Source organism: Neopsephotus bourkii, unplaced genomic scaffold (genome assembly GCF_033783945.1).
Source record: "Neopsephotus bourkii isolate Nb327-2 ecotype Australia unplaced genomic scaffold, CSIRO-AGI_Nbou_v1 NB_1250, whole genome shotgun sequence".
NCBI lineage: Eukaryota > Metazoa > Chordata > Aves > Psittaciformes > Psittacidae > Neopsephotus > Neopsephotus bourkii.
The window spans coordinates 3,944,632-3,963,513 of NW_026901735.1; the positions used below are offsets into that span (position 1 = coordinate 3,944,632).

The 18,882-nt window shown below is 37.7% G+C and overlaps 1 protein-coding gene across 11 annotated transcripts in view; it reads left to right on the plus strand.

Annotated features, from left to right (window-relative positions):
* Positions 1 to 18,882, plus strand: part of USP34 (ubiquitin specific peptidase 34) — a 136,482-nt gene that overhangs the window by 29,158 nt on the left and 88,442 nt on the right. For all 11 annotated transcript variants that reach the window (XR_009727153.1, XM_061364831.1, XM_061364826.1 and 8 more), the window contains exons 4-8: positions 743 to 793; positions 957 to 1,106; positions 6,094 to 6,161; positions 13,283 to 13,475; positions 16,612 to 16,673. Coding sequence is in view for 10 of the 11 variants with exons in the window: in XM_061364831.1 (XP_061220815.1) it covers positions 743 to 793; positions 957 to 1,106; positions 6,094 to 6,161; positions 13,283 to 13,475; positions 16,612 to 16,673 (524 nt within the window). In the remaining variant the exon portion in view is untranslated. The remainder of the gene's footprint in view (positions 1 to 742; positions 794 to 956; positions 1,107 to 6,093; positions 6,162 to 13,282; positions 13,476 to 16,611; positions 16,674 to 18,882) is intronic.

Sequence of the window (18,882 nt, forward strand, 5' to 3'; positions counted from 1 at the left end):
AGCACTAAAAAGAAAAGCTATTTTTTTCAAACCCTTTCAGTTTAGTACTTCTAGAGAATAGATTTCTTGTTCCAGCAAATAGCTGGCAGATTGATAGGGTGATACAATTCCTTCCCCCTCTTCAGTTAGCTTAATTCAGTATGAAGTATGACATTTATTTCTTATGATGTGTTTTGTTGTACATGAAAGAATATAGTAGTGATGGTGAAGAGTTTTAATATTCTAATGGGAATTAATAGTTTGACAGTTTAGTCCCATAATATGTTAAAAGTGGGGTTGTAAAACATCCTACACTTCATCTAAATGCAGCTGTTTGGATAGATGTCTTTATGCAAGAATTGCATTAAAAGTACCTAGATTGGGTCTGTTCTGTAATTCTCAGGCTGGTGTGCAGCCAGACTATCCCCTTGCAGTATTCCTGTTGAAGAAATTGGTGATCCGAAGGGGAGGTGGGATTTAGGAATAATCTGTTCATCCAGCCACTGAAAGCTACTGCTGAGATACTATTCTAAGTGTATATTTGTGTGCTTATAAATACGTCTTAACAAAGGTAAAATGGTGATCTGGAAAAGTACGTTTAGCGGTGTGAAAATGGAGCAAAGCTTCAGCTTTTGTCTTCCTCTAAATTAGGGTTTGGTTCTTCTGTTAGTTGACTGTAACATTTGTTAAAGGTTATTTGTTTTTATTCTATAAACACGGGTTTATTGCTTCAGTTAATTGTACTCTTTTTCTTTTTAAACAGGATATTTCTGCTCAAGAAAGCAATATATTAGGGGCGTTCTGTGATATGAATGTAAGTTCCCCATTTCTAAGTAGGTTCACATTCCTTAGACACTTCTGTAGCCACATTCACTCCTCCTCATAGCTTTGTGTTGTACTAATGTATCTTTTCAACTTCCTCTGTGTTTGATCCAGTATTAATTTTTAAATTCTTCCTTCTTTTTTCCTCTTTCTAGGATGTAGAAGTACCATTGCACTTGCTTCGTTACGTTTGTCTCTTTTGTGGCAAAAATGGCCTTTCCCTCATGAAGGATTGTTTTGAATATGGAACCCCCGAGACACTGCCGTTTCTTATAGCACATGCATTTATTACAGTGGTATCTAATGTAAGTATTGTCTTTAAATTAGTTAACCTTAAACAACAAAAAGTAAAAGGACTGAAGTCTGCCAGAATTCTGTAGGATCAGGGAGGGAGAAAAACACTGGATTTTCCTTGTTAGGAGGGTGAAGTTTGCTGGACCACCGAGCACTTTGTCATTTAAATCCTGTATATCTCCTATACTTAGATACGAAGATTATAACAGCCTAAGAAAATACCTACAAGAACATTGTCAGAGGTCATTTCTGTCCCTGAAATTGTGTCATGGAAATGTTTTAAGCTTTCTCAGGTTATATTAACTGTGATTTTATATCGTTACGCATGTTTGCAGCACAGAGGTAACTATCTTTTATTTTCCCTTGGCTTTAGAATACATATCCTTCATCACTTTTCCACTTTGAAATACTGGTGATTTTGGACTAGCAGAATTGTGAATTGATTTTAGTGGAGATTTGAAGGAGGTTGGTGCTACAAATGAAAACCAGGCTCTGAAGGACATATGAAGACACAGTGTAGTGTGAGAATGTGAAGTCGCTGACCTGTCTTGTAGTTGTTACATATGGCCAAAAAGGAGAATAACAGTTTGTTACACCTTGTGGGAATTGAGTTTAACAAATTTTTTACATTGATTGCAATTTTAAATACTTAAAATCAGATTCTTCCTTCCACACATCTTCCCTCCTTCCTTGTTCTAAATAAGTATTGTAATATGTTTGCATGGAGGGAACCAGTGATTGAACTAAAGCTAGTGCTGGTGTTGTGTATCAGTCACTCACTCCTGATCCTTGCAGCATAATGGTACTTAGCTTGTAGGTTAGAGAACAAATGAGTAAGGCCATGGGATGCTCCCTTCCTGTAAGCTTGCACAGGAGCACTGTTGCAGGACCTCTGCATGTTAAATAGCAGGGCTGTGTACCTTCTGGCTCTTTCTGTATGATGCGATGAGCTTTCAAGTGATGATCTGATGAGCTCTTCATCTCTAGCTGTTGTCAGTGCATCTTAGAGTCTTCATCAAACCATCTGCTGAAAATGTGTAGTCTTGTAGGTTATTCTGGTATAGATTTTAGTCATGGAATCAAATGTTTTTGCATGCTGGATTTTGGTTTACTTTCTTGTGAGGATGGGCTGAACTGCTCTGAACAATGAGTGGCAGCTCCCTGTCACACCAGCATTTGTTTGCAGCAGGCGTTCTGACTGCAAATCCCATTTCTTAGTTATCCCATAGATACCCCAAATCCTAGATATCCCATACCAGTGCGTGGTTACAAACTGCATCTGCTTTTCTTCTTTGTCCCTTTTCAAGTCTGTTTTTCTCCACATAGATTACCTTCTTTATTCACAGTGATGTGCTCTAACCCAGAATACTTCTCGGCAAAGTTTCTCCTTCCATATAATTACTTAGCAACTTTGCATTTATCTTTTGTTCTAGTAGGTAATACATTTAGCTGTCTCTTGCAGCTATTTGAGATGAATGCAGTGCTTAATCCTGCCAGATAAAATTAAATTCAACCCAAGCCATAGCCAGTAGAAATCCTGTTTCTTCAGCCTCTTCCAGCATTAGATCTTTTACCGTTCAACTAGAATCTTTCTTTTGAGTTCTGCCTGGCTTTGCTGGCAAATCCATGTGGGTTAGAGGAAAACTGGTTTAAAAAAATCACCATCTTTAGATTTTTCCTGTCAGTTCACTACAGAATAAGGGAATGTTTTATGTGTTCTGTGCTTTATTCATCCGCTTCCTGCATTTTGGTGTCACTCAGTGAACTTGCTAGCAGTGCTTCTGCCATTCAGATGCAACAAGTTCATTAATGCCAAACAAAGCAGCTAATTTTTTTTTACTAACTACATTTTACGTTGCTGATATTAAAAAGGAGTTTTCTCTTGCTCCACAATGGTACATAAGCTTCTGATGTTGATGTAATATTTCTCTTTCCCTGTTTCTTTTTGTATCATCTCATTCCTACAACTTAGGTGAATATAAATAATGAATAAATGTTTTTGATTGCCTGTCAAATGATACACGAGACTCTGCTAAAACAAAGCGCTGTATTTTTGTAGAGAAATATATTGGTGATCACGGTAAGAGCTCCACAAATCTGACTTGGGTTTATCCCAGTGCATTTGAATTGATGAGATTTCTAGATAGTGTGAGGCTTATGGATGACCCTGTCAGGAACAGCTCCGTGAACAGCTCTGCAGTGTCAACTCTTAACTGGTTCACAGTGTGTTAAGCCAGAACCATAGTGTATAGTAACTCTTAAGTACATTTTCACAGTTATACTAACTCTTGGGAATGGCAGTTAAGTAGCCATTATTGTAATGAATCCTAGCAATATCCGTGCTGGAATGTAAAGACTGTGAAATGAATGATTTGTTTAACCACTACCTTAAATGTTCCAAAAACATTTTCAGAGAGGTTTTAGTGTGGCTGAACCAATCCATTTCTCATTAGAAAGTTAAGCTTAGTAGTAAGCCTCAGGAAGTAGAGCAGGTGAAGAAGCTGGAAATAAGTCAATTGAAGTCAAAGAAATCATTTGCTATTAACCAGTAACATTTAACTTTAGTGGTGTGGAAAACATGTGCTCTGTTTCTTCCACAAAGGAAGGTGAATATCTCAATTAAGGTGAATATCTCTACAGGTGTGTGTAAGAGAAGACCATTACCACAAATCAGTAAAGCCTGTGGGGAGCTCAGCCACTTGTATGTGATTACTGGTGTCTCCTTTGTATAGAGGACATTACAGTTATTGAAAAGGTGTTTCCTTGAACTTTTTTATCCAGCAGATCTCATTTGAGTAAATGCATTTGTCAGACAAACTTAACGTTTGTAGTAATAAAGCCAACAAATGTAATACAATGCAATTTACTTCACACGGGGAGTGTGTGAAATTGGCACACGCTTGTTTTTCTCCAGCTCAGGGCTCTGCAAGATGCTTTCTTAGCAGCCTGTATGGTGGTAGGACTGCCTGTTCCTTCTTAGGGTATCTCTTTGCTGTATTTTTTAGTTACATACTTAGATAGATCCTCCTTTCTTCTCCATTTCTTATTCTGCAATATTTACTCAGCCTAGCTACCTCTTGTTCTGTTGGTCTTCTTAGAAGCAGATGCAGAGAAATCAGTGACCTACAGCTTGTTCTGTGGAGGGTTTAAACCTCACTGGAAAACCTGTCATTACTTCATCCATACCATTTCAGTTTTGTGGATGCTGTGGAGGAACAACCGCCCTCTCAGCGGAGATGAATGAATTGAAATAACGCTGATGGTTTCCAGAATATTGGTTTCATTTTACTCTATGAGGCTTCAAAACTTAAGTCAGAAGTAAAACCTGTTGAGAAATGCTTTCCCTTGTAGAAATTAAATACCTGTGATAAAGAGCAAGTCATACAAAACCCCAGAAGCTCTGAAGCTTGAGACCAGAACAGATGCAGGAAAGACTTTGTCTTAAGAGCAGGGAGAGACAAAACAAAAGTATGTGAAAGGTGTGGATTTTTAATGTAATACTAATTATGTTATTTTAATGTGGTTTTATATGCTATTTTATGTCATTTTATTTAAATAATTTAGTGTATTTAGGTTCATGGTGAAAATTACATTTTCATGTGTAATGTGTGAAATTATCCATTAATTCAATTCAGAGGATGAAGGTTGTATTATTAAATACAAGGATACAGGTGAACAAAATGGCTTTAGAAGTTTGAGTTAATACAAAATGAAAAATTACTATGAACCATGAAAGCTATACAAAAAAGATTATAAACCCATTTCCTCCTTCTGTTTCACAGAGAAATGTATTTGCTTTTGTGCTTCGTACTGCATAGGAAAAAAAGCACATCGTGTTAAAAATCAAATCGTGTAAATACAATGGTATCGTTGTCATCCTTGCAATTCATTGTCAAAATGTTACTTAATTCCTCCTTCTAGAAGCATCTTCTAGTTGCACCTTCTCTCTTTGGGGTGTTAGCACTTTTTTCTCCTCGACACTGCCAGTTGGATCAGAAGCTTATTCCAAATGTGTTCTATTTTGCAATGTGAAGATTTGGCTGGTTTCTTTTCAAAGCATTGAAACTGAGTGAGAATTTAGTCCTTGGCCAGGATTTATTGCATCAGTTGCAAAGATTAAGCCATCCTTTTAAGAATAAACACAGCGATGTAAATTACCGTGACCGCTTTGAGTGACTGAGGGCGTTAGGTAGTCACCCGACTTGTGTGCACATGATTAAACTTATGTGGGTAGTAGTAACAGCTGCTAATGTTTCATCCACACTAGATCCCTTACCTGGCAAGTAGTTGTCTTTCTGTAACAGGTTTAACAGGCTCAGCATTCCTTTTTGAAATGCAGATGGAACTTGTAACTGCCTAAGTAGTTTGGTTGGTTGTCTTTTCCCCACAGCGGTGCTAAATAGCTGGTTCAGGGCTTTTTTTCTCTGCATACCATTTTCTTCTTGCATACAGTTTTGCAAAGGTGGTAAAAGGCAGACTGGTAAATATGAGAATGCAAATGTGGTAGTGAAAATGCTGTGCTTAACCACTGGTTATAAAACATTATTTCATTGGACGTAGAAGGACTAAGAAGCAAAACATCCACACAAGTCAAATAATTTTACTTGATTTAGGAGAGATGTGCAAGGAACAGAAAGAGTGGAATCATTTTCTTGTAGGCTTTAAAAGCAAAAGGAAAAAGAACCCCCATGAGGCTGAGTAGCAGCTTTTTCTACTGAGGAAACTGCAGAAAATATGAAAATGAGACATCTGGGCAGTATGATTCTATTTATACAAAGTTTATGTTTTCCAGTTGACTAGAAGGACAGATGCAACTCCTGTTGATAAGTCACAGAAGCATTTCTCAGATAGCAGTTTTGAAAGTTAAGAACTGGAAAGAATTGAGGTTGAATGAGAAACAACAACGCCTTTTTTAAAGTGGGGTTGCACGTGGAAATGTACCATTCTCATTAAATGTCATTAATGAATTTTCTATCTATTTCTGTTTTTGCATTATAGATCAGAATATGGCTACACATCCCTGCTGTCATGCAGCACATTATACCCTTTAGGACTTATGTTATCAGGTAAATTTTTACTTTTAAGAATTTTTCTTGTGGCACTGTTTGGCAGCACCTGTGAATGATTTCAGCTGATAACACTTTTAATTGTTCAAGTTGTTGCTCTGGCTGTACCATTTCAACAAGGAGAGTGAAGGTAATGTTTAGAAGTAGTTTGGGCAGCTCCTTCCATCTATCTGGTTTCAGTATCAATCAGATCAATCTTGTTAATAGCATTTTCAGTGTGACATCCAGCCCCATCCTGACATGTTGTGTCAGGTTCAATTGTAATACAGTTCCACTTACTGGAGTATCTTCAGAAAACTTTACATTACATTCACAATGGGACAATGTAAGTAGAAGGGCAATATGTAGTCACTGAGATTTCATATACTGAGTTTTAACACTTCTTCACATTTTGATGTTCTGTATTTCCAGCTGGCAGGAACTGAAGTGTGATCAGAAGTCTACTCGCACTTTTATGTATCTAAATATATCCAGTCCCAAAGATCTTTATATCAAGCTGCCTATCAGGAAAAATACTTTAAAATGAAAGTATTTGTAAAGATACTTCATTATATGAGTTATGTACTTTTATTGAGTTTCTCAGGACAATAGAAGAAATCCAGTGAGCTGCTGATGAAGTGGTCTTGTGTATGTGTATCTGTCTGCCTGGAGGTGGAGGGTTGTGTTCACACCTAATTCCCCTTCTGGTGGCCCAATGTTAAACATCTGGTGCAGACAACCTAAAAGGCCACTGCTCTTGCATGGACACACAGCTCCTCAAGGCTCTGGATTTCCTGTAACTGTAATGTTAGAAATGGGCTTATATTGGTTGTAGCTGACTTCCCTAATAGCAGTAAATGTGCCTTTATTGTCTTAACTATACCCTTATAAAATGAGGCTTTTGACAAAAGTAATTACATTAGCAACAAAGAATTGCATGGAACAATGAGGCTCAAGAACTGTGTTTCATATTATAAAATGCTATGGTTTTAATTGTAAATAATTTTGATTGTAGATTGTAAAAGTTTTAAGTACTGGTTTGGCTGTGAGTCTGTCTTGCTATAATATGGCCTCTACTAAATGATACCAGCAGACAGAAGAGTATTCTGATCTTTCATTAAAACATATCACTCTTGAGTTATAGGCCAGCCAAGTGCACTCCTTTAGTGCTGATGTGTTATCTTTGAAATCTTATAAAGGTAATTATTAATCATGGAGCAGCCTAGGAAAGATAGGCAGAGAGAAGATCTTCAAGTTCTTGTCTCCGTACATATTCTGTTAATGGTTGTTGCTGTACCTGGGGATTTGGGTCATGAGCCTTACCTGTCTTCTTGCAGTCTATGGAAATTAAAGAGCATTGAAGGATCAACAATTAGAGATAGGCTGATAAGAAGGAACTTGAGTGAGACAGAATAACACAACCTGCAGTCTTTACTATTAATCCTCACTTGCTTGTCAAACTCTAATTCTTGTCAAACTCTAATTCTTAAAGCATTTTCTATTGTATAACTGTAGATGTGATTACAGTCACTGGAATGAATAGATATTTTTTCCTGTGTTCTCCTCGTCTCTTCCTCTTTACCCATAGAATATTTGCATCTGATTTGAAATGCAATTTGTCAGCAGCTTGATGCGTGTTCTTAGCATTTACAATACATTCATGTCAGTCTGAACAGTAATATTGCCACAGGGTACATCTATGGAAAACACTAGCACTTCAGAGAAGGAAGGGAATGTTCCCCCAGTTTCCTTTTTTTCACAACTGGATCCTGATGGGAGATCTGGGGGTTTCTCAGCATCATGAAATCCAAAGCTTTTTTTGTGAAGATGCACTTACAGAATGAGACATGAAGCATGGAGGCCATATAACAAAAATCATCTCTAGTGCTGTACCTATATATGGGACAGAAGTTAACACAGATGCCTTTGGTGAAGGATGACTTCCTTGATGTATGCAGCTCACCCCATGTGGTTGTCAAGCTTACAGATCTTGTCTTAGCAGCTTGGGTCTCTAGGTCTCCATCTGCTTTTTACTTTAGTAAAAAGAAAAAGGCAAACATGATCCTGGGCACACAGCACAGCACCTTTGAGACAAATCCTGCCATTGCTTCTGCTGCTTGGGGAGGGTTTTAGTTTAGAATGAGCTCTCAGTGCTCTAACTGACTGTTAGTCCAAATTGCTGCTCGTGTAGGTGCCTTGCAAGAACTGATCAGCATAAGCAGAGAGATCACCTGACTGACATCTTAGCAGCATCTTTTGTCAGATGAGGTCATCCTTTATGTTCCTGTTCTGTGGTTATTTTCACTAGGGGTGGATGAAATGAAGAGCAGAGTGTGTATTTGGGTAGAGGAGGCCGCTGCTGGAATTTGCAAAGATTATGGACACAATCCTGCCATTATTGCAGCTGCTAAGAAAAGTAGCAATAAGAAAAGACCAATACATGATATTTTCTGCCTGGGGAATGGAGCATTAGCATTCAGATCTTGCCTCTGAAGGGCCTATGTTTTTAAGCAGTTTAGGAAACAAATAAAGGACCTTAATTAAATATTGCACCTTTTAATAAGGAAACAAAGTGGGTTTGACCCTCCTCAAGCTTTTATTGATGCTCATACCTTAGAATTCTGCATTTCAAATTGCAGCGTTCTCATGGAAAAAAGAAGAGACTGATTGACAAGGTGACTCAAGAAAGTCCTAACTTCCTGCAGTTATAAATGAGGGCAAGTTGTTGATGGTGCCTCTTTGTAAAGAGACATTGGTTCCATCTGACATCCACCTCAAGATCAGAGATGAGCGATGCTCTGCATGGTTCCACATACTGAATGCCTCAAGAGAGCAGTAGCTATAAACAGCAGTGTTTTGGAGGCAGTGTTTCTCCAGTGGCAGGACTGTTGATTGAAAGTGTCATGGGTAATTCTGTCCTTTAGAAAGAAGAAGACTAGCAATGAAGCCCAGTTTTATGAGAAGAGATAAAACTGTATGTCTGATATTGTAAGTGCCTCTATAAACCATTGATAGTGCTGGATAGGATGAAGGAAAAGACCTAAAATTCTTCTTTCTTTGACAGCACAGTTGGTATCACCTGCTTAATGTTCCTCTGGTAAAATCCGAGAGCTGTGTAGCATTAGCACTGACCAGTATCATAGTTCTAACCTTTTCTTCTCCCATCCCTTTTTCCTTTCTCCTGTTTCAAGATGGAGATTGAGAGATTTTTTCGGGAAGGATTCATGTCTCTGCCCCAGTTAGCTCTGCTCAAGCACATGGAGAGGAAGTTGCAGTGGCAGTTGCTCCTGTGTTAGCCATGTAGTCTTGGCACAGGGCACGACCATGGCACTGGTATATGCAGAGGAAGTGGAAGCTCCAAACTGTTAATCCATGATGCTTCCTGTGGGATACAGAGAGAGAGAACGCAGCTGGAGGAATTCAAATTACTCTTCTGCTTAAAAATACTTCTCTTAAGAATTTGGGATTTATGGGAGTGCCCAAGACCACTCCTTCCTACTAAATATTGTGAAAAACACTTATAATAAACCTTGAAGTTTTCAATTGCAAAAAATACTGAACTCCTCCAAAACCCGAGCATTTATGCTGTAGATACAGTCAGGAGACAACGGCCAAGAGCTTAAGTGAATTCTTCTTATCACTGAGGAGCTCTGACTCATTTTGCTCGATATCCCTTTTGCAGCTGTGCTCCAGAGGAGTCATATTAAGGGGAAAATGATTATTTCACGCTTGAGTAGCTGAAGTCCTGGAGCATAAGATGTGATTGTGAGCATTACATTAATGTGTAACTGCATGTTTTAAAGTGAACTCTCTCTGTCCCTAAATACAGCAACTTAAATAGCTTCAGTAGACTAAACCTGAGTTTTAAAGAAGATGATATACGTGTGTTGGTTAATGTAGATAATATATATACTCACTGATTATTACAAGTATGCCAAGCTGGTAGGACATGTCCTGTACATATATAGGCTATCCTTCAAGTATATTATAAAAAGAGGTGCATTTATTTTCAGGAGTCTCATTTAGGTAAGAATTGTTCATTCATTCTTTTAAGACTTTAATGCTCATCAGAATCAAATAGATAAAAATTTAGGGATTAAAAAAAACAATGCAGGACAGAATGGAAGCTGTTATTAAGCCATTATATGAGTCAGTCACATTCACATTTATTTACTATATACGGTTCTGATCGTTCCATGTCACAGTGGTAGTAACAGAACTATGCAGGTTAATAGTACGTTATTCTAATACATTGATAGGAGGAGGGACATAGGCTAGGACTCTCTTCTTTTAGACATGGAGATGGCTATTACAGGAGTGAAGACCATAGATCGGGAATGATAATTCACAGGTTTCAAAACCAAGACATGGAGAACATGCAAGACAACTGCCGGGTTGCAGACTTAAGAAACATGAAGGGAGATTGTTTTTCATGCAAGCATAATGGTGAAACTAAGAGGCTTAGATTAATGAGAGAGCATAAAGTATAGAGATAAATGAATTTACAGTACTAGGTAGGTTCATCCATTATTTTATATATGGGATAACTCTTTCATCTGCTTTTGGACTGGCTATTTTGGGCTAAACAGAACTTTTGCCTTGCTCCAGTATCACTGTTTTTCTAACGCAGTGTGGCAGATGTAGTTAGTCACTGTAAAGGAATATGAGTTAATTGCCCATGCTAGCAAAAAGATGTCTTTTTTTTTTAATAGTAGCATTCTACTAGTAAAAGCATAAAGCAGACCCAGTGTACTGATACAGATGGGTTTAGGCCACTGTATCCTTCCACAGTAAAAATGAGGCTTGGCCTGCTCTGACAGTTTCTATAGCTTTAATCCTAGTAGTAAAGATATGATCGTATGTGATTTATGACCAGTGTAGTAATGGAAATAGATTTTCTTGTGTAGATGCAGTTGCACTTGTAAAGACAAGTATAAAATCTTCTACATTGATACAGGATTAAAAAAACCTAGCATGCAGGGTAATGAATTAAAAGTGCTCTTTGTAGCTTTCTTTAGCGCCTTGGCAAAACAAGTTATGCTTTTGAAGCACTTCTGTAGCTGTGAAAATGCATCTACATAGTGGGTTCAATTATTATAAAGTGGGTTTTTTTTAAAAAACACTGTCTTAATGATATTATAATACAACAAACATGACACAAGTCTGATTTGGGCTTGGAATAAATGTAAATGGGCTGAAAGAACCTTAAAAATGTGGTTGTAATATGAATTTATGAAAGAAAGTAGGTTTATACTGAGGCGGTTGCATTGAAATAAGCAAGCTTTCGTTATATACACTAGGTCAGTATAGTTGCTTCACCGAACTTTGTAGTGGGAGGAAGATTTCAGATGAATGTCCTGTTGCAGAAATCTAGTGAAACCACAAAAGCACCCTTGTTCCTGTATGTGTAGATATGTCCATTCCCACCAGGCTGTTGCGTACAATCATTCTTTATCTGCCCTATCTAGGATGATAAAACTCGTATCGTTTATTTGAACAGCTTTGAGATCTTTAGCAATCCTTCACAAAACAGAGCGTTCCCTTCTTGTTGCTACTTCCCTTTAGAAATCAGAGCACAGAAGCATGGCATTTTCTTGCCATCGTCTTGTTTCTTGTGCTCCACCTGAGAAGGCAGATTTCACGGTTCATGACGCTGAAGGATCTCATTGCCTTGGCCTTCAATGATCCTTCTTGTGTTCTACTGTTAACTTATCTGTTATTTGTATCATAAATCTACAGTCTCTGTTATTATTTGCACTGAAGTCTTTTCTGTTTGACAATGTTAAGTATCATTCGAGTGTGTTTATTTTATGGCCTCTACATAAGAGCTGTGAAAAGGCCTCAATCTAAATAAGTATCAGGGCCTGTATTTTTGCTTTTTAAGAAAAATTTACTGATGTTTATATGATGTAAATGCAAAGGAATGGTGCATAAATCTGGTTAAGTGTACTTTAATATCTCTTGTGTTTCTTAAAAGATTCATGCATCTATTTGGCTGGCCTCCAAGGATAGATCCAGGCTTAGGCTGTCAAACAAATGGATTTTTAACACTTCTGTGTAGTTAAAGCTAGTTTGGATGCAGTTGAAACTTCAGAATGCTCAAGTACAGCAAGAAAAAACTATGCCAACCTTGTGTGTGTGTCCCTTTCACTGGGCAATCTTTAATTCAAAGTCCTTAAATCAAAATAAGCCCATGAAAGATTGTTTCTAAACATTCTTCTCTTACGCATTCAGCTCAGAAGAAATCCTCAGCTGCATCAGTGTTTTGTATAGATGTTCTTGGTATGTCTTGATCTTGTAGTTGCTTAGGTAAGACCAGAGTTGGGCTAACTTCTGAAAGTTAGTGTTTATAAATTATTATCATTAATAATTTTATTAATAATTATTTTAAATGTATTGGGGTTTCTGCCTTCCATTTGAAGAGCATACTTGTATTGTGACTCATTGCACAGGATTAGATGACTTTTTATGATGAACCTGTTGTATGTATTGTATCAGAATGTGATTGCACCATTTTAATGTGTTTCTGTTCTGGGTCTGAGACCACAAACAGGGATATATTAAACTTGAGAGTATCCTCACTGTCAGAGCATGCTGTTTGTGATCCACTATTTCCAGAAATTCACTTTTAAAGTGTATTAATATCACAGAATGGTTTGGGTTGGAAGGGACCTTAAAGCTCATCCAGTTCCAGCCCCCTGCCATGGGCAGGGACACCTTCCACTAGAGCAGGTTGCTCCAAGCCCCATCCAGCCTGGCCTGTTTAAGCAGATTGTGACACTTCAGTTTTAAATCAAGTAAATAAACATGATGCAGCTACCCAGAGAGGGCACCTTCCCATGAAATAGATGCGAAGTTTAGGATTCCAGCCTCCATTTCTGAAGAACTCCATGGGTTTCTGTCATTTTATGGAATGAAATAATCTGAAGAGGTTTAAAACAAGCAGTTTGTTTAGTTTTTAAAATATGTGTAATTCTGGTTTTCCCCATTTTTTGTTGCCAACTTTTGATTGTGGTACATTAAGGCTTAGTACTCTTACAGCTATTGGAAATATCTCTTTGTTCTAATCAAGAAGGTGTTCCAGGAATGTTCTAGTTTGAATCATACTCTCTTTTTTCCCTTCCCTTTGTAATTTATTCCAGGTATTTATGTAAACTGTCAGACCAGGAGTTGCGACAGAGTGCAGCCCGGAACATGGCAGATTTAATGTGGAGCACAGTTAAAGAACCATTGGATACAGCCTTGTGTTTTGATAAAGAAAGTCTCGATCTTGCATTCAAGTACTTTATGTCTCCAACTCTGACAATGCGATTGGCTGGGCTGAGTCAAATAACAGTAAGAACTTTTTAAAAACCTTAATAATACTTAGGAGAAAAAAGTTTCTTTTTGTGGTTTATGAGTTTCAGACTTGTTTTGGGGCTCTTGTAATGTGTGAAAATGCAGAATCCTCTTATATCTGCAGTCTTAGGAAATTATAGCCATGGTTGCGAACATAGGATTCACTGAGCGAGAACTCCAAGTGATGGTTATGTTCTGCAGCATATGGAATGGAACTGTTGCACATTTCCTGAGCAATTTACCATGCTAAAAATCCCTCTTAGAACCATGTTTTGTGACAGCTATGTTGAAATCAAGTCCCTTGACATCGTTATATTTGTTGTTTACACAGGCTTTCAATCTGTTTTCATTTTTACCTTTGCAGTGTCTTGACTCTACTATAATTAGCTGCTTCTTTGTATTGTACATACCTCTTTTTCCTGTTTGTTTAATAGTCTGTTTCTCAAGAGAGAGCATTTTTGCATTAATTAGCAGAAGACTGAAGAGGTAAATATATATAGCATCGAATAGAAATAGATAAAAACCAAAGCCCCACTCCTCCTTTTCCTATAGAAATTCTCCACCTTGTCAAGCTCTGTTGTGCATCCTCTGAAAGTCTGAAAATAAGAATCCAGCAATTTGAGGTTTTTTTCAGGCATGTAGTTCATTTAGGCCTGGGAAATGGTGTCATTTTATGTAGTTCTGTGTTTTGACCTGTCATGATTGATAAATCTGACTCTAAAAGTGAGATTTTAATCACAGGACATATATTACCAGAAGCAAAATTTTGCACCCTCACAGTAAAGAATTTCTTCCTTATACCTGACCTGAACTTCCCTTGTTTCAGTTTGAACCCATCACCCCTTGTCCTGTCACTACAGTCCCTGATGAAAAGCCCCTCTCCAGCATCCTTGTAGCCTCCTTCAGATGCTGGAAGCTGCTCTGGGGTCTCCATGCAGCCTTCTCTTCTCCAGGCTGAACAGCCCCAACTTTCTCAGCCGGAAGCTTTATTTTTGTTGTTACCTTGTTTCACTTTGATTTTATCTCCCAACTGTCTGATGAAGTGGTTCGGCTCCAAAATACGCTCTTCTGTCTCTCTTAGTCCCTCACAAATAGGATTCTCTGTTTTCCTGTCCTTCTAGTTACAGATGAACTGAAGTAGGTGGAAATGAGTACTCAACTGATGTGGCCATCCTTCCTGTTTCAGTTTTTCAACCCCTTTTTATCTGGTTTTGTGCATTAGTGAAAATGCAACCTTGTTGGGTGTTTTCCTGAGCAGATTCAGTGCAAAACTTGAACAGTGCACATTTCATAGAATCTCAGGCTGTTTTGGGTTGGAAAGGAGTTTAAAGCTCATCCATGTCCAATCCCCTGCCACGGGCAGGGACACCTTCAAAGTTCCTCCAAGCCCCTGTGTCCAACCTGGCCTTGAACACTGCCAGGGATGGGGCAGCCACAGCTTCTCTGGGCACCCTGTGCCAGCGCCTCAGCACCCTCACAGGGAAGAACTTCTGCCTTATATCTAACCTAAATCTACCTTCTCTTCCTGCATTGGTTTCCTATGTATAAAGTTTAATTACCTTTGATGCCCGAGTCTTCAGACAAGGTTAGCTGTGGAGATGCCTTTTAATTCTCACCTTCCTTTGCTGAAGACTTCGTATCTTTGCTGACTTCACAACTAACACATTTGTATTACATTAATCAAGTACAGGCATCTTTAGCTCCTTTAATGTTTCATATATGTTAAAACATTGTAAAAGTATTTTATTGGCTCTGGCATTTCACCATAAGGCAACATGAAGTGAATTAAATTGTTAGGAGCTGAGTGAGAATAATGTGGTGCAACACTGTTCCAAATGTATTTTGTTTTGCAAGGTTGTGCCAGAATTCTACAACTTTAGTTGAAATTACTGTTAAAACTGTTTCAGAATTCTAATATCAAAAAGAACACCTTTTGTCAAAATCCCTTTGGATAAGGATTTCAGATGGGAAATTTGGATCAACGTGTGCCCATGGATTTAAAATTGAGGATAGGTGCACTACAGTACTGTTTCACTTTTAGATCCCTTTCAAAACAGTCTTGGTTGGGGCACAAGTGTTCAGAAAAGCCAGTGAACTCTCACTTCTTCATTTGACCCAATTTTAACAGCTTATAATGATTTCTTCATGAAGTTCTGTTCACATGTTTTTCCACTCTGAAATAGGCTTCATTTGAAAGTATCTATTAATAACCTATCTATTAATAATTGTATAACCAGGCTCTCATCTCTCACTAATTTCTTCAAAAACACTTTTTCCCCTGAAATTTGTTGAGATCAGACATGAATAAATCTCTGTGTAGAGGCTGCAGGACATTAGCTGTCACCCAGATTGGAGAGTGCATGTACCAGGCTTGTTTCAAGAAAGGAAAGAGTAAATATTTCGATAAAGATAAGCAACAAGTTGAATTGGAATTTCAAAAATTCACTTCACTTTGTCTTTTGTATTTTTGAAAGCCAGATGAGAAGTAAGTTTTATAGCTTAGTTTTCAATGTTTAAAAACCTATTATGTACAGGTAAAGAACTGGGTGCAAAGCCACCTGTGTAGCTGGAAAGTTGATGCTGAGGAAAAGGGTGGTAAAGAGGTGGAAACCTTTAGCAGGCTTTTCTGTTTTGCTGAGATCACTTGAATTTATCAGTTCATATACCTTTGAAAGCTTCATTTCATATAAAAATACATAATTCTCACTCTCCACTTTTGCAGACTTTCACACTGATAATGTGACAAAAGAAATCTTTGCTGTTGTAGTAAACATTACAGTAATGGGGAGACTCATCCTAAAACATCAGTTTCCAGAGTGTGTGTTTCATTCCTCATGAAAACCTGGGTGCAAAGTGACTGCCTCACACCTTGCTTTGATTCCTGGAGTGGGTGGAGTTTTGTAACATCACTTAATTGCTTTAGTGAAAGAAAGGTCAATTAAAAAGGAAAAGTGATGCCTCTTGCTACTGGAATGCCTGTTCAAAGTTTTGTCAAAGCAGTGTATTTAAAAGCATTGAAAAGTACTGGAAGAAATTGTTTACAGTCGCTGATACTGTTTATAAATGTAAGAAAGCTACCTCACAAGATGTCTAGACAAAATGTTAACTTTCTTCTTCCTTTTTCTAACTGTAGAACCAACTTCATACCTTCAATGATGTGTGTAATAATGAGTCATTAGTTTCAGACACAGAAACGTAAGTAGGAACATTACTATGAATACTTTCAGTGTGCTATATGATCGTGGTTCTCCTGTATTGTTGTTGTGGATTATGCACAGTGGGGAGTGGTGGTAATCTGAGGCATTTATTAGAAATATTCTAAGCAGAGGTTTAATAAATGGTTTTAAGTGGTTATATTGAAAATATTTCTAAATGTCTCTGGTTTTTGTATTGTCATAAAGCATAAAAGTCAAAGTAACCTTTAGAAAAAAGCAGATGCTGAAGTAATAAGTACCTGTAACAGGCCATTATCACCATTATGATGTATAAATAAGAACCAGCTAATTTGTATCCAAGTAGTATTTTTGCCATATTCTTATTTTCTTGATTACTTAGTTAACAAAACTTGTGCCAACACTGGCTCTCAGCCTTGTTATTAGTTTTCCACTGAGTCTAGGAGCCTGTGCTATTGGTTTTCTTCAGAGTCCTCATTTGTGTAATTCAGGTGTCTTTAACAGTTCTAAAAGGGACTCCCATAATCTTTGAGAAGATGCATGTGTGAGATTGTATTCCAGTGAGGAAATGTACTGATTTTTGTAGTAACTGTAATCTTACTGGTAGAACCCTACAAATTAGGCAAAAGTATGTCTTTCAGTAGTTGCAATAACTGTTCTTTGGAAAACATAGGCAAAGTAGGTAAAATCTAGGCTATTACTTGTGAAATACTCTTTATGTGTATCTTGGAGGTTGTATCCAAGTGTGGATCTGTCTCACTGCAGACACACTCCACTGTCTTTTGCTCATCAATGAGAAGTCTGTTGCAGCAGCAGTTGGCTTACTTTTTTATCTGGGTATTTTTATTATAGCTGGTTTTATTTGAACACCTGCTCATTGAAATCTGGCAGCAGTCAGGACCACAACCCTGTAGATTTCATGTAAATAACTTGAATACTTGAAGGGAAATTTAGGGGACTAGGTCGACAAGACAACTTTGTCTTGTCCTTTGTTGCTAAATCAATAGGTGAACATGAAGCCATGCTATCTGTTTATTGCAAAGCAAGCTCTGATACATAGTGCCAGGAAAAAAATAAGGTGTTATTATTAACTATGCCATAAGTATCTTACTGTGATCTGATGAGACCAGAATGTCATGTCATTAAGCTCATATACATGTCAAAATATTTTCATTACTGTAATAAATGTAATCACACATGTATTATATTAATATATACATAAGATTATTATTTATTATCTTATATATATTATCTTACATATTTTGTGGCCTAGGAGAGGTGTTGGGTTTTTTCCAAAGCTTCTAGTTCTGTAGCAGTGGAAGTACATACTACAGGAGTATAACACCTTGGGTATGTGAGGTGGTTTTTGTTGGCTGGGGTATTTTCAATGTTGTACTGACAGTTTATGGTGTATTCTTACACTGGGACTGCCAAACCTCAGTTTTACCCCTTTTTTCTCTTCCTTCCTTCACATTGAATATCTGAAACTGAGGTGTTTCTTGGTTAGTTCATCTTCTGAAACATACTGTGAATGAAGTAATTTGTAACGAGTAGTAACTAATTAAAGAACATTAACAAGAAGTTATTCCACCAGTTAAACCTATTAAAAAGCTGTTTGATTTTCTATCTCAAATGTAAAAAAGGAAACTTATCAAGAAGGGGAAGAGGAGGCTGCTGAAATTTCCCTGCAGAAGAGCAGATGTACTGTGCGGGAACATCAGTTATTTTAAAGCTGAAGGAAATTGTCAAATTCTCATTTGGGCTGTTACTTTCTTGGCAAGGGCATCTGTAAACAGGCTGTCATTTGAAAGGAATGCAGCATGAACAGAAGACCTTCTTTTCCACTTTTGTAGTGCGTGGCTTTTTTAAATGTGAATTCCAGTCATTCTGGTGTTCTACCTGGAAAGCTGGGTACAAATCAGAATTGAGTATTGCTGCTCACCTTCAGATGTCTTTTGGAATTGCTGATTTCTTCCAGCCAAATCATGAGGAATGGCTGGTGCAGAAGGACGGGGAAAACATCTCACTTCTACAGTTTGTTCAGTACAAAGCTTCCTTCTCATTAAAGACTGTTCATGAGGAATTTTTGGATGAGAAGGCACTTATGGAGTTGGCAGTAATTGAATGAGCAGCAAAAGGGAAGCTTTTCATTCCTATATTCTTTCCTTAGTGGAGAAAGGAAGTCTAAGATTTATTATGTACCTTTGTAGCCTCTGCAGATTTATCAAAGG